This window comes from Typopeltis vanoorti, chromosome 4 (genome assembly GCF_054136105.1).
Source record: "Typopeltis vanoorti isolate ZY-2024b chromosome 4, IOZ_Tvanoo_1.0, whole genome shotgun sequence".
NCBI lineage: Eukaryota > Metazoa > Arthropoda > Arachnida > Uropygi > Thelyphonidae > Typopeltis > Typopeltis vanoorti.
Genome location: NC_143552.1, coordinates 127,614,831 through 127,630,431, shown reverse-complemented (window position 1 = coordinate 127,630,431; position 15,601 = coordinate 127,614,831). Strand labels below are relative to the sequence as shown.

Here is a 15,601-nt window from a genome sequence, read left to right as displayed (position 1 = left end):
AGCGAGAGGTTTAGATTTGTATAAGTGTGATATTTTGTTAGACTACAAGTTATCTGTAAATGCGAAACAAACCGAAATAATAAAAGTTAGTGTAAATGTTGGTGCAAAAAAACTGTTTGAATAGCTGAGACTGATGGAGAGAAAGAACATACAAATGAATAAACAAAAATAAGTGAAATGGGAGTGAAAGGAAGTGGGAATGAAGAAATAGAAGAAAGTTACGGCAGAGTGAGAGGGAATGAGAATGGAGACAACAAAGAGTAAAATTGCTGGAATGCAGAATTTGAAGAAAAAGTTGTTCAAAATGAAAAATGAAATTAGAAATATGCAGAGTGATATTAGACATTTTGTGAAAACAAATGAAAGGGAGCAAAAAGAAAAGAAGTAACAAATGATTCGAGAATAGCAGTGTATGGAGATTCCATTATTAGAGGATTGATTAATGAGAGAGTCCACAACGTCTGCTTTCCAGGAGGGAGGATAAACAAGATACTTTATGCTTTGGATATGGGAAGGAAATAAGCAACAGTAGTGGTGGTTGTGAGAACAAATGATTTGGCCAAGAGGCTGTGGGTTCGAATCCTGCCATGGGCATGGATGTTTGTGATTGTCTGTGAAAATACTGGTGGTGATGGTTGGTGATAGATGGTGATGGTGTAGATCAATGGTTCCCAATGTTTTTCCACTTGTGTACCCCTTTTAACCCATTTCTATAAATTGTATCCCTTGTTTTTAAAATAGTTATTTTTAAATACTGACACTTTTGTTCAGTAAAATAGTGGAAATGAGGTTTTTCCACCATTACTGATTATTTTTCATGTTCCCCTGAATGGCTCAGCACGTACCCCTGGGGGGGGGGTACATCTACCACTGGTTGGGAGCCGATGGTGTAGATGATGAAGGTAGCTGCGGTTCATTGTAGTTGGTGGATTGAGTTGTGGAGACAGAGTGCTGTAGAGTGGGTGCCCTCTCTCGATGATTCTTTGGATTCCCTGGAGGTGTCGCGTAATAATAATAATAATTTTTGTGGATGTAAGGAAAATGCAGGGGCAGATATCAGGTGGTTATTGAGGAGAATGAAAGACAACAGTATAGTGGAAAAAGTTATCGGAGTGTTGCTGAGGTATGAGAATGATGAGTTGAGACGGAGAGCGAGAATTATGAATGGTATGCTGGCAAAGCTATGTGAATAGAAGGGAGGGCAGTTTGTAGATGTGTGGCATATATTTGAGGGAAGAATGGAATTATATAAAAGTAATGGATTGCACTTGAATGAATTTGGAGTGACTGAACTGAAAAAGCTGTTCCTGGGAGGAAGTGCTGTGTGTGTGTGTGTGTGTGTGTGTGTGTGTGTGTGTGTGTGTGTGTGTGTGTGTGTGTGTGTGTGTGATACAAGCTGAGAAAATGTAAGAAGTGAAATGAAAGATCAGGAGATTGGATTGAAAGAAACTGAAGTGTTTGGCAATGGAAGTAGTAGTAGTCATAGTAGATAGTGTGAGAGGTGAAGAGAGAACAGGAATGCAAATGGAACAGGGAAACGGAGGAGGCTGGATGGACAAGGAGACAGCATAGGGAGAGTGGATGTTGGAAGTAGCAGTGATTGTATGTATAAGGGATGATCAACATATCCATGGAATGGATCGAGATGTGGGGAGGGGTTAGTTGAGTATGCAGTAATAAAAGTGATTGGACAAGGACATGTGGCTGAATAGGACTGATTATAGACCTAAAAGTGAACTGCTGTGTTTATTAAATTCCAGGCGTATCAGAAATGAATTCATAACCTGTCAGCAGTAGTGGCATTCCAAGATTGTACCATTGTCTAATAATTTATTTAATTTATTGATTTGACGTTTTATTGGATCTCTGTTGATTACACTGTAGGTTGACCTACCTCTCAATAAGATATTAACTTTACGATTCATCTTGCTGGTATTCTTGACAACAGTGGTATTACCTTGATCAGTGTTTGTGATGACAGTATTGCTGTTTTGAGAAGGGTATATTTAAAGTAGGTGGTTTTGCTTTGTATAGAGTTTGGGCAATCTCAAAATTTCAAAATTCTCAAACATCTCTTATCATTGTTTTTCCTCACATTTACCAGAATTTCTAAATAAGATATATATCAAAGAGACAAAGCTTGACAAACCATTTAATTCATCATTTGTTAATGGTTTATTGGTTGAATATTGTGGTGGTTTCTTCCTTCTGATATTTTAAACTTTGAGTTAATCTACATTTATGAATGACATAAATGTGCTCACCACACTCATGAATCATTTCAATATTAAGATCTGGGTAATAAATAACATCAATACGGCAGTTCCCAATGTTATCCTTAACTGGATATATTGTAAACGAGTATTTAGGCTTAGGTGCTAGTTTACATTCATGTTTCACTTTTCTTCTTCTTCTTAGTATTATTATCATCATCAACATCCATGGAGTCATGAGATTAATCATGGGAGATCCCACTCTCATAAACATAGCTCATCATACCTCAACTTAAATGCATTCACTGTCCCTGCACTCACCACACTCTCAGGCAATGCATTCCAATCACCCACCACTCTCGATGCAAAAAATCTACTTCTCTACCTAAATCTACCTAATTACTCCTTACCAACCTATATGTCTCGATGTCTCCCCTTTTCCTTCTATCCAATAGGTTCTGTAATTTGCATTCTCTCAATCTGTCCTCATATTCCACATTCCAGAGACCAGAAACTTAGTCAACCAACTTAGTCAGTCGTCTCTAGCCCTATCCAACATCTCATCATCCTTTTGAAAACCTGGTGACCATATCTGTGACCTGGTGATCAGGCTGCATATGGAATTAATGGAATCAAAAAAATTCTTACTTTTTACACATTAGTGTTTCTTTGCATCATTCCTATAATCTGCTATGTCGTCCTCACAGTTTTAGCAAACTGCCCACAAAATTTCAAGTCCCTATCCACCATCACCCCAGATCTTTCATTTACTCCACCTCATCTAAAATATTCTCACCAATCTTATACTCTGCATCTCATCTTTCCTTCCCAAATTTCAAAACTTTACACATTGCAACATTAAACTGATATTTGCACACACACTTTCCCATTCAGACAGTCTATTTAGGTCCTCTTGCAAAGCTACAACATTTGCTCTACTTCTCACAACTCTCCCCAATTTTGCGTCATCTGGAAACAACTGTATATCACCATTTATGCCCTTTCCAATATCATTTACATACAAATGAAACTACAATGGCTCCAAAACATCCCTGGGGCATACCACCAGTGACTTTCCTCCTTTTGGGATATCACTTCCCCATACACAAGCTATTGATACCTATCAGACAGCCAGTCTCCAATCCAGTGCACTAATCTGCCATTCAACCCCATCTGTTCCACTTTCACTATGTTTGTCATGTGGCAATCTATCAAAAGACTTTGTAAAATCTAAATATACTACTGTATATGCATCCCTTGTCCTTTTAGGTCTTTTTGTATATACTTATTCACTTAATGCTCACTTGCTTATTTTTCACCTTGTTATAATAAGAAAGCAGATTTCTAAAACCTGATCTTCCTTTAGCAAACCCATGCTGTCCATTAAAGAGAATTCTACTGTGTCAACACAGTTCTGAATCCCTCTCTTCACTAGCTTCTCCAATACCTCGACGACAACTCCAGATAAGCAAATTAGCCTATAATTCAAAGCCTTAGTCTTATCACTGCCTTTATGAAGCAGAACAATTTTGCCATTTTTTCCACTCCTTTGGAACCTGAATTAATCAAATACTCATGTTAGAAATGTAAGTTGAGGCTGTTGTTAACTCCCTACAACATTCCCTCAAAACAAAGGTGGTATGCCATCAAGTACTGTGGCCTTGTTGACATCATGTTTACTCAATTCCTCACATTACCTCTGGCTCACTCACCATCATTGGTTCTTACCCAATTTCCACTGCTTTCAAGTTTTGCATTATGTTACAATCACAAGGATGAAATACTTTAATGTACTGCTCATTAAACACCTCTACTATATCCTTCAAAGTGTTTATCATTCTCTCATTATGACTGACCAAGATCATACTCCCATAATCATTCTTCCTTCTACTGGCCATATGTCAAAAAAACTCTAAGATTTATTTTAGTGTCATTTGCTAACTGCTGCTCCCCTTACTAAGTGAGTCACCTTCCTTGGTTGCTCTTTGTACTCCTCACGTAACTGATTACCTCCACTCATCTTGTACTGCCTCGTCAATGCCTTTTCTTCAAGATTGCTTACTTCACCTCTGCAGTCATCCATTTTGCAAATACCTTATTTAATCTCCTGTCTGACCTTTGGAATACATCATTGGAATAAGTCATTGCCTCTGCCAGATATTTCCTGATTAGAGACCAAGCAGCATTGATTTCCTTCCCACAATTCCTCATTCCATGATATCACTGCAAGCCACCTCCTGAGCTTGCCATAATCACCTACCATATAGTTCCACGTATAACTCTTTCTCACAAAAGTCATAATATGGCTGGCCACCACCTATGTGATCACTTCATGGTCACTTTCACCAACTGGAGGAAGATTTCATACCTCATTACAACAGTATCTTCTGATGAGATAATCAAATCCATGACTCTCGATCCATGTGTGTATTCTGCTACATACTTCATGTAGTTATTCCTTAAAAACTCAAGAAATTCATTCTCTTTAGTTCCTAATAGTGTCTCTTCATTCCAGTGTACTGGGTGATTATAAAATAACGTCGAGTGTTCAGAGCCCTCTAGCGAGTAATGTATTGGACGAAACACACCAATATTTGGTAGATGTACACAGTGGAACATGGGGATTCGATTTAATGGGAAAAAAAGTACCAAAATTCGCCAGCAGGGGAAATTTTGGCGCTTTTTCCAAGTAAAATGCATTAATTTGCATTATCACGTTTCTTGGGAGTGATCATGCACTAAAAGGAAAGCCTGTGAGATTTCTTATCATTCGTAGACGAACTGCTTTTCGATGCCTCTTATCTTACGTGAGCGTGCTTTGTTAGTCAAACTCTATTATCAGTGGAACAATAATGCCAGCGCTTGTCTTTGTGATTTTCAGCGTATGAAAAATTTACGAAAAGGACCGATTAGCGTAACAAACTTACGAAAACTGATTCGCCGATTTGAAACTACTGCAACTCTAGCAGTGCAGGTAGGCAGGGGATGCAAACCAATCAATCACCAACAAGTTGAACAAGTTGCAACTGCTATTGTGGCACAGGAGATGACGAATGTGCTGGGTACCAGCAGTGCACGAGCACTATCCCGGAAAACGGATATCATATACACAATGGTGTGGAAAATCCTACATCAGATGTTGAAGTTTTACCCCTATAAAATCAGTCATGTTCAAGAATTGCACCCTGGTGATGTGACCACATGAATCGACTTATCTTTGAGATTCTTAGCGCATGGAAGTGGATGATGCATGGCCGTGGCAGATTTCATGGAGTGACGAAGCGCACTTTTATTTGAATGGCGATATTAACACACACAACTGTCGCATTTGGGCTGCAACTAATCCACACGTGTGTCTGCAGATGCCTATCCGCTCGCCCAAAGTCATAGTGAGGTGCGGATTTATGGCGTCTTTTATCATTGGTCCATATTTTTACAAGGAAAATCATCAAAATGGACCAGTGACCTGTTCCGTCAATGCTAACAGGTATGCCAATATGCTACAGAACTTTGTGGTTCCACAACTGCAGCAAAGAGGATGTCTCGATTCGACCATTTCATGCAGGATGGTGCACCACCCCACATCGTATTTCAGGTACAGTGTATTTTGCGACAACATTTCTCTGACAGAAGAATCATTAGTCATGCATTTCTCACGCCATGGCCACCGAGATCGCCTGATCTCAATCCTTGTGACTTTTGGCTGTGGGGATTTCTTAAAAGCATTGTGTATCAAGGACATGTACCCGATATTCCAACTTTGAAAGATTGAATAACGTTACACGTGAGACAAATCGATTCCGATATGTTGCGAGCCACTGTGGAAAATGTCGTGCACCATATGCAGTTCCTGGAACATCAGAATGGTGGTCATATTGAACTTCATTTGTGATTAACAATAAACGTCATGAAATTGATGTGTGCTGTCTCTCATTTGCCATTTAGTCATTCATAGTCACACCTACTAAAATTAATTTGACAGTGCCAAAATTTCCCCTGTTGGCATCTTTTGGTACTATTTTGTTTTTCATTAAATCGAATGCCCATGTTCCACTGTGTACGTCTACCGAATATTGGTGTGTTTCGTCCAATACATTACTCGCTAGAGGGCTCTGAACACTTGACGTTATTTTATAATCACCCATAATGATCATCCTTTTCTTATTAGCAAGACCAATTTCTCTAAACATTTCCTTCTCACTTCTTCAACTTCCACATTACCACGTCTATAGCAACACACACCCTACTAAGCATTTCATCCTGTTCATCTCTGCTGCTTCACACCATATTGCTTCAAAACCACTGTCAGTATTTGCTCCTGCATCTCTAATCTAGATGGGTACAACTCCTCTGCCATCATCAGTAACATTCCTCCTCACTTTTTGCTTTGCCTCTTCATGAAAGACTATATATTCCTCTATCTCTATTCCTCTCAGAACGTCATCCATGTTCAACCATGACTCACTTATACTAACAATTTGAGGCAAATGAACTTTATCAATGCTACAATATCTTCTCCTTCTTTTGAATACTTCTAGCATTTGTAAGCATACAAAATAGCTAATTTTGGTTTCTATAACAACTTCCACTGATCTCACTTCTCAGATATGAGTCCTCCACACTCCCTGCTGTCCAATTCCTGTCTATCATCACTGATATTAAATCTCTCCCTAGACCTGAATGTCATCCTCACATCCCTGACCATCTTAATCTTTGCTTGTGCACTCACACATCTATTCCTGAACCCATCATATAAACTTTTCATATAGTGTCCCCCTGTCCACCCTGACGTTTCATTTTTCCCTGTCCACTTTGTGTTCCTTCTCTCTTATTCTCTCAACCTGTGTCACTCACCTCTCCATTCACAAATTTGCCTACCTTACTCTCCTTCTCTTTCACAACATCCTCTTGCTTCCTTATGTCTTACTTGACTTCACTCGTTTTTCTCTCTCTTGCAGCCACAGTTTCTCCGACTAACTCGCACCAAATCCATTCAAATGTAGCTAATCTCTTTTATACAGCTCTATCTGTTCCTCAACCTTATCCCACACATTCACAAAATGAACTCATTTATCCTCACACAATTCTGCTGCCATACCATTCATAATCTTTGCTCACCTTCTCAACCCATCATAATCACACCTGGGCAACATACTGACTACCTAACCTACCACACTGTTATTTTTCACTCTTCTTAACAGCCCTATGGCATCCCTCTTTACATTGTTCTTGTTACTAGTCAAATCATTCGTACCAACTACCACTACCAACTCTATTGCATATGTACTCCTCTTATCCAATGCTTCAACCACCCTACTTATTCTGTCTTCTGGAAAACAGACCTTGTGCACCTTTTCATTCACCACACCTCTTATCATCGAATATCTGTATACTGCCACTCTCAAATCATTCAACATTTCTTTCAAATCTTTCATCATATTCTTTCTCACATTCCCATGCAAATCTATAATTCTCCTCAGTTCATTCCTCATACATTTAATCTCTTGCCTCATCTTTACCAACTCTGCTTTCATATCTTCAGTTAGTTTTTCAGTGCCATTTATGCAAATTGAATTTTCACTATCTTGCACATCTGCTGTCTTACTACTGATAACTCACTGCTCTCTACACATGCTGTCTTACCAATTAACATCCCTAACTCCATTCCACTTTCACCTACTGTCTTAATGCTAAGTTGAGAGTACAGCTCTCAGCTGTACTCTCAATTTTGCTTTCTCCCATAGCTATATCCATGATCTTTTGCTTGCTACCACTTACATTCAGTGATATCTCATAATCCAAAAGTATGCTACACTTCTTATACACTCAAACTTTCTCATCTCTCCTATTAATCCTGTCCGCATAAATATCTTCAATCTCTCCTCAAGTACTTACTGGATTCACAACATCTCACAATTCTCAAAAAATCCATGCCACTTGCATTTGTCTTTCACGCCATCTTACATTTCACCACCATTTTGCTCACTCTGAAAGCTGTACACAAGAATTACAAAGAAATTTAATAAATACAGAATTTGCCAACTGATTACAACTATCATACAACAATATTTAAAAAAAACTAATTATTTCTATTGCTACACACAATTTTAAAATTTAAACTTATCTTTTCACAGTAATCTTGACAAATGCATCTCTCTTCTCTCCACCTAGCAGCCACACTCAGTGGCCACTAATGCAATTAATAGAATGACTTACAACAAAGAGAAATAATTAAACTATAGATTTAATTGATTTCACTATTTCCTTTCAGTCACAAGAGACATTATCAGGAATACAATGTTAAAATTGTAATAACATACACAAAAACACACAAGAAACAGTAAGTGGAAGAAATTAGATAGAATAAATAAAGATTAAAGTCCTATGAGCAGCACTTTATATGCACTGTTGGCTAGCCTTCGATGTTCGGTGGGAGACCTAAGAATTAGGTTCCCATATTTTGGGAACTTTAATACAACCATATTTATTAAGATTAGGCTGTTTTTTTAAGTCTGCTGCAGTTTATGAAAAGAGTCTTTCAAGTTTGTATTTGCTGCGATAGAGCATGGTGGTTTTCTTCCATCTGATTCTGTGTAAGGTATCCAAGGCATGGTCTCCTAGATCTGATTGACCATAGTTGTAGTAGCAGATGTATTTTTTGTGTTCTTCTAGGTTGATGATAGCAGATCTCCCAGTCTGATCATAATATGATAATTACAAGGAACCTTGTAAACACATGAGGGAAGGAAGCAGAATGCTGCACTGCTTTCAAACTTCATTTGAAAGCAGTGCAGCAATTATATTTCTTCAAAGTTCTGGCTATTTTTCTGAAGCACTCCCATATATATGGAATAGTAATGGCATTACTGTAATCCTTCTGTTGAGAGGGATCTGAGAAGGTTTTAAGAGAGATAATTTGTAGATATTTTTGCCATTGTAGCAATTGGACAGAAAGATTTGGCAAATTTTTGATATTGCTTCTGCTCTGCTGTAAGGGAAGCTTGGGTGAAACACAGATTGGAGGCTCTGTTGATGGGAAAGTTTATATATGTATCTTCCTGTGTGGGTGGGTTTTCTGTAAACTGAAAAAGGAAGGGTACTATTGGACAGATGTGTGATTAGCATATCTAAAAAAGGCGAGCTGTTGTTTTTTTCTTTTTCAATAGTGAACTGGATTCTATTGTGTCGACTGTTGAGGTGGAGGAGGAAAGAGTCTAATGTGTCTGAGCCATGTTGCCAAATAGAGAACACATCTTCAATATATCTTTACCAAATAGAAGTTTGAGACTGGTAGTATCAAGAGCATTTTTTATAAAATGTTCCATATAGAAATTAGCTAGCGGGAGCAAGAGGGGAGACAGCCCAATGGAGTATCTTCTAGGAGAAGTAACCAGTATGGATAGCAAAATTAAAAAGGTCAATAATGTCAGAGATGAAAGCATTTTTCAGTAAATTTAGAGTGTCAAAAAGGGGGGAAATATTTGTTAATAAGGAGGCAATATCAAAGCTAATCATGATATCATTATTCTTTAAAAATAAATTCTGGATTAAAAATTGGAAATTCGTGGAATGTTTTATAATGGAATTAAAGATTTTGTTAACTGTTTGGCTAGTTTAAAGGGAGCGCCAATAGCATCTACAATGGGATGAAGAGAGTAGTTGGGTTTATGAATTTTTGGTGATCATATATTGGGGGGGGGTAAGGTTTTTAACAACTTCAGGAAACCAAGATATGAAATTTGTAGAAGCCTTTTTCATGCTTTTCTTTGAGATTTCAACACCTCAGAATCCAGTTCACCGTTGAAAAAGAAAAAAGAAAAAAACAACACCTTACCTTTTTATACTCTAATCACATGTATCTGCCCTTTCTTTCTCAGTTTACAGATAACTTTCCCACCATCCCCTCCTCTTCTCAACAATTTGGGTCATCAAAACCTATGTTAGCAGAGCTTCCAACCTCTGTTCTAAGCTTCCCTTACAGCAGAACTTGCTTTTATTTGCCAAGCCTTCTTGTTCAATGGTCCTGTGCCAAAAAAATTACAAATCATATGTCCCTTCCACATATTAATGGAATTAATGAAATAAAGGATGTTTTTAAAGGAATACTACTTCAGGATTCAGACAAAGAACAACCCCATAAAATTATAGCATAGCCCTGCCCCTCAAAAAATAAACATGGTTTATTGCAAAATTATATTATATTTAGTATCATTTTAATATTAAATAAATATGTAAATGTTTGCTATTTTTGCTTGAACTTATTATCTTCATCATGAAATATTATAGACCAGCAGAGATTTTTTGCTTAGTTTAATATTTTGCCAACTATGCATTAGATTATTGATTTTTATTTATTTATTTATTTATTTTAGGGAATGAAGTGTTGCTGAAAGCTGTTATATGTGCTGGTTTATATCCAAATGTTGCCAAATTGCGAGATTCGGTGCTAGATGGTGATAAACATAAACTTCCTAAGTAATAATTGTTTTACATTATTTATAACTATTGTAAACAATAAATATAAGAGTTGTTCAAGTAAAAATTACCATTTTTTATAGTAAGAGCAGGCTATTTTTCTGTAATATGCATATTGTTATTGACAAGGAAATAAAATTATGTTCTCACTTCTGAGCAGAGCTAATTATATCTTTCTGAACTGGAGGGATTCAACTCTCTTAACAGATCTCAAAACCAAATATTAAATTAAAGTTGCCAAGAAATTATATTATTTAATTCATTATCCAAGTGTGAGTAAACAAAGTTTGTGAGTGAAGTATCCTCACGACTAGGCTTCGTGTATACAAAGACTAATGACTTTACATTAATTGCCTTAGCATCCTTTTTTCTACTTATATATGGGGAAATATATGACATCTGCATTACTTTATCCTTGTTATCTCTTTGGATCTGGCTCTGACTGATGAGACCTCAATAAAGGTTGAAACCAGTTTAGGTAGTGTCCATTTCCATAATGCATAGCATTATACATATCCAAAAGGGGATTTGTACTTTATAAAGGAAACTAAGGCAATTAATGTGAAGTCATTAGCCTCTATATACAAGTGGCCAAGTTGTGAAGATACTATAACTAATAATTGACTAAATAAATTTAGTTAATTATTAGTTTTAGTTTCATCAACATCCAAGCATCCATACCAGATTAGCAAATCAAGGTCATTGTGAGTGAAATACAGACCAAGAAAGAGTTGGTAGTATGATAAATGCAGGCCTTTACAATTTATGCATTGTTTATAAAGCAAAATATAAATTATAATTTATTGTTTAAATTCTTTATCCAAGCTTAAGTAAACCAAAGTTTGCACATGACATTTGCACTTCACAACTAGGCTATTTATATTCAGGGTGTGCTAGGTGTGCAGAGCACACCCACATAATAACAATATCACAGATATTATATTTTTGCATTTATTTCTGTTAAAGACTCCCCAATGTATATGACGCATTTATGTTAATACAAGGGTGGTCTGAAAAGTTCTCGGTCTAGACCATAGATGGCAACACTATAGGCAAGATTTTTTTTTTTTTTTTTCAAAGTTGATATATCTGTCATAAGCATCCCTGTGAAATTACAAGTCATTCTATCAAGTAGTTTGTTTTATACAGCTGTCTGAAGCAAAAGTGTTGTCTGTATCCCTTGAAATGGATAAAATTGCATATCATGCGATTATAAAATTCTTTGTAAAAGAAGGTTTAATGCCATGTAAATGTAAAGTCTCTGGTGCGGGACACCAGTGTGTGTACAGAGGATTTGAAATTGGAAGTGATCACCATTTAGTCTTGAGCAGGATAAAATTGATTTTCATACTGAAAACAAGAGCATGTAAGAAATTTTTAAAGCGAATAAAAGTTGAGCAGTTCTTAGATGTGAACTGTAGACTAAAATACACAAACATTATTAAAGAAAAAATGAAAGAGTTTGAGAACAGGAACCAAACCTTGGAGATTCAGTGGCAAGCCCTGAAGAAAACACTGATTGATTCAGCCAGAAAGACGTGGTGAGGTTGTCTGTAAGGATAGAAAAATCAGATGGACACAGGAAGTTAAAGAGGCAGTGAAAGAAAAGAAGAAATCATATCAAACATTCCTGACAAATAAGTCAGCTTGTGCTGTTAGAGAATACAGAGACAAATGTAAGAAAGCTAAAACTAACTAAACAAAGTCATGGGAGGACTTTGGTAAGAGCATAAAAAATAAATATCAACAAGGTGGCAAGATATTCTGGAGGTTATTGAAGAAGCTCGGAAGTGGAGAAAAGAAATTCTTTCCTCCACTTCTAAGCTTCTCAAAGGAAAGAAATGCTGTAAAAGGAATTAGAGATGATAAAGGTGACATGAAAACTGGAGAAAAAGATATCCTTGAAGTATGGAGTAATTACTTCAAAAATTGCTAAATGAAACAAGCAGGGATGACATCACAATGGTAAAAAACACTGAACAGGAATGCAGTCAGGAATACATATCCATACTTGAAGTACAAAAAACCATCAAAAGCATGAAATGTGGAAAGACAGCAGGAGTAGATGATATTCGACCAGAAATGCTCAAGTATGGAGGTATAAAAGTCTTACAGTGGCTACTTCATAGTTCAGAAGTCCTGGACAGAGGGATGAATTTCAGATGATTGGAGTAGAGCTCTCATCGTACCCATATATAAAAAGAGAAATAAAACTGAATGTGAGAATTACATTGATGTTTGTCTACTGAGCATTCCTGGTGAGATATATGCAAGTATACTTGAGAAAAGGTTGAGAAGGATTGTGGAATAGAAGCTTGATGAAGAATAGTCTGGATTCAGGCCAGATAGAGGCTGTCAGGATCAGATTTTCACTTTATGACAAATACTGGAGAAGTCATGAAAATCTCTGAACAGTGCTTGGAGCATTTTAACATGAATAAAACTGATTTTGTGTGTCGATTTATTACTATGGATGAGACTTGGATTCACCATTACATACCAGAATCCAAACAGCAGTCAAAACAGTGGGCAGAAGCCAGTTGTTCAGTGCCAAAGAAGACAAAGTCAGTTCCATCAGCAGGAAAGGTCATGGCATCGCTGCTTTGGGATGATAAAGGCATTTTTTTTATTAATTATCTTGAAAAGGATAAAACAATAACCAGGGAATATTATTCCAATCTTTTAACCAGACTAGACGAAAAAAATTTGTGAGAAAAGACCCGGTTTGCAGAAGAGAAAAATCATCTTTCATCAGGACAATGCACCTGCCCACAAAGGTGTTTTGGCAATGGGAAAATTAAGGGATCTGTACTATGAATTGTTGGAAGATCCACCCTATTCCCCAGATTTGGCTCCCTCTGACTTTTATCTCTTCCCAAAACTAAAACTCTTCCTCGCTAGTCAGCGCTTTTCTTCGAATCAAGGGTGATTGCAGCTGTAGAGTGGTATTTTGAAGATATTACTATGGGATAATGGCACTGGGGCATCACTGGAATAAATGTATTAGTCTTAAGGGAAATTATGTTGAAAAATAAAAATAATTTTGAAATTATAAATTCGTTTTTCCACTGTTAGGCTGAGAACTTTTCAAACTACTATCGTAGCTCGGGTGTGTGTGGTCACAAATACACACCACTGAGCAGACATAAAGATAGTGCAGTCGATCAAATTCTTAGCATTCCAGTGGTTTTAAAGTACCCAGAAGGCAAAGCGGGTTGTGTGCTAAGAATAGCACCCAGATATCAGTGGCTATGATTGTTATTGTGTCAGCCAATCCAAGCGAACATTGTCATTTGTAATGAGTTGCTGTTTTTTGTTTTCTAAGTTTCATCTGTTCAGCCACCCTTGAGACAAATGAGTATGTATACAATTTTTTTTTTATGTTGCTCCCACTCACAAAATTTGTAAGTCTATAGTACCTTTCATACCGTGGGCAGGCTAGAATTTTTTTTTTTCCTTTCTATTTTTCTAACCAACAATGGTTGGTCCCAGCACTGAACCTTGCAGCACACCACTAGTCACCTGTTTTCACCCTGAATTCTGCTCCTCCTCCATATACCAACCTAAACCCTAGTTGATATTCCATCCAATCCCACAGTTGTATTTACATTGAGATTGATATTTAAAATGATATTAATTGATAAATTAAAGTATTCAAAAGTTATTCTGCAATTAATTGCATTGGACTAATTAAGATGAGCACTGATGTGCTATGCACTCTTAAAACTTTCATACACCAATAAAAATGCAATCATATGGTCAAATTTATCAAGTTTACGTGAATTTTGTAGCGTGGGTTGCATAAGCTACATGACAGTGCATCCAACCTAAACGGGCACTCGAGGCCACTGATTTCAACCCACTTCAGACCTTCAATAATGGGGCAATGAAATTCATCTCCCACCTAAAGGCAATCGCAAACATCCATGTCTACTGTTGGATTCACAAGCATGTGTTGGTTGGAGAGCAGATATCCCTATTACTAACTGGGCTCAGGTTCACATAACTTCAGTGATCAGATGAGAACTGATGCTTTCATTTAGTATTTAGTGGGATGCTGCTATAGACCAGGAAATACAGATGGTAATGAGCAGGAAATAATGTTAAGGAAAATTAGTTTGAAAAGTGTAGTATAAACTGTGCAGAGAGAGTAGCATACAAGGGAACAACTATCTAGTCTTGGCTAGCATGTGATGGAGGGAATACAAAGATCAAAAGTTTGGACTTCATCGTAGCATCAGACGATCTGATTTTGATTCATATTTCATACTTACCTTAAGCTAATTACAGTGACCATGTAGACCTGACTTGGAGGATGAATAGGCATGTTTTTAAAAGTATCAATGTAGAAGGAATTTATGTAGCATTAAAAGTAGATAACTATAATAGACTTAGAAACGAGCTTGCAACAGCACATTGAATGAAACATTGTGAAGGATGAGAAGTCAGTAGTACATGAAGATGCTTAATTAAGAATTGTCGACAGCAATATAGATCATTTTTTTTTTAAATAACGAAACCTGTGGTGCGATCATAATTAAAACAAACACATGTATAAACCACAGTGAAAATTATTTAATTGTAAATATTTCATCCTAAGTATCTTAGGACATCATTAGTACAGTATTTAAACAAAAATTAGGAATAACATACAGTTAGGGCCCTAACTGTATGTTATTCCTAATTTTTGTTTAAATACTGTACTAATGATGTCCTAAGATACTTAGGATGAAATATTTACAATTAAATAATTTTCACTGTGGTTTATACGTGTGTTTGTTTTAAATATAGATCATATCTCTCAAGTGAAAAAGATAAATTGATTTAGAGTCAAATGAATTACTAGATAAATTAAGCAGGTATTGCGAAGAAGGCATATAAAGAGAGAGAGGTGGAAATCAGTTGCATGTGAA

General features: G+C 36.7%; 1 protein-coding gene across 4 annotated transcripts in view; it reads left to right on the top strand.

The window, feature by feature from the left end:
- Positions 1–15,601, top strand: part of LOC150107666 (ATP-dependent DNA/RNA helicase DHX36-like) — a 589,788-nt gene that overhangs the window by 476,451 nt on the left and 97,736 nt on the right. For all 4 annotated transcript variants that reach the window (XM_090391452.1, XM_090391454.1, XM_090391451.1 and 1 more), the window contains one exon: positions 10,586–10,688. In XM_090391452.1, coding sequence (XP_090247578.1) covers positions 10,586–10,688 — 103 coding nt within the window. The remainder of the gene's footprint in view (positions 1–10,585; positions 10,689–15,601) is intronic.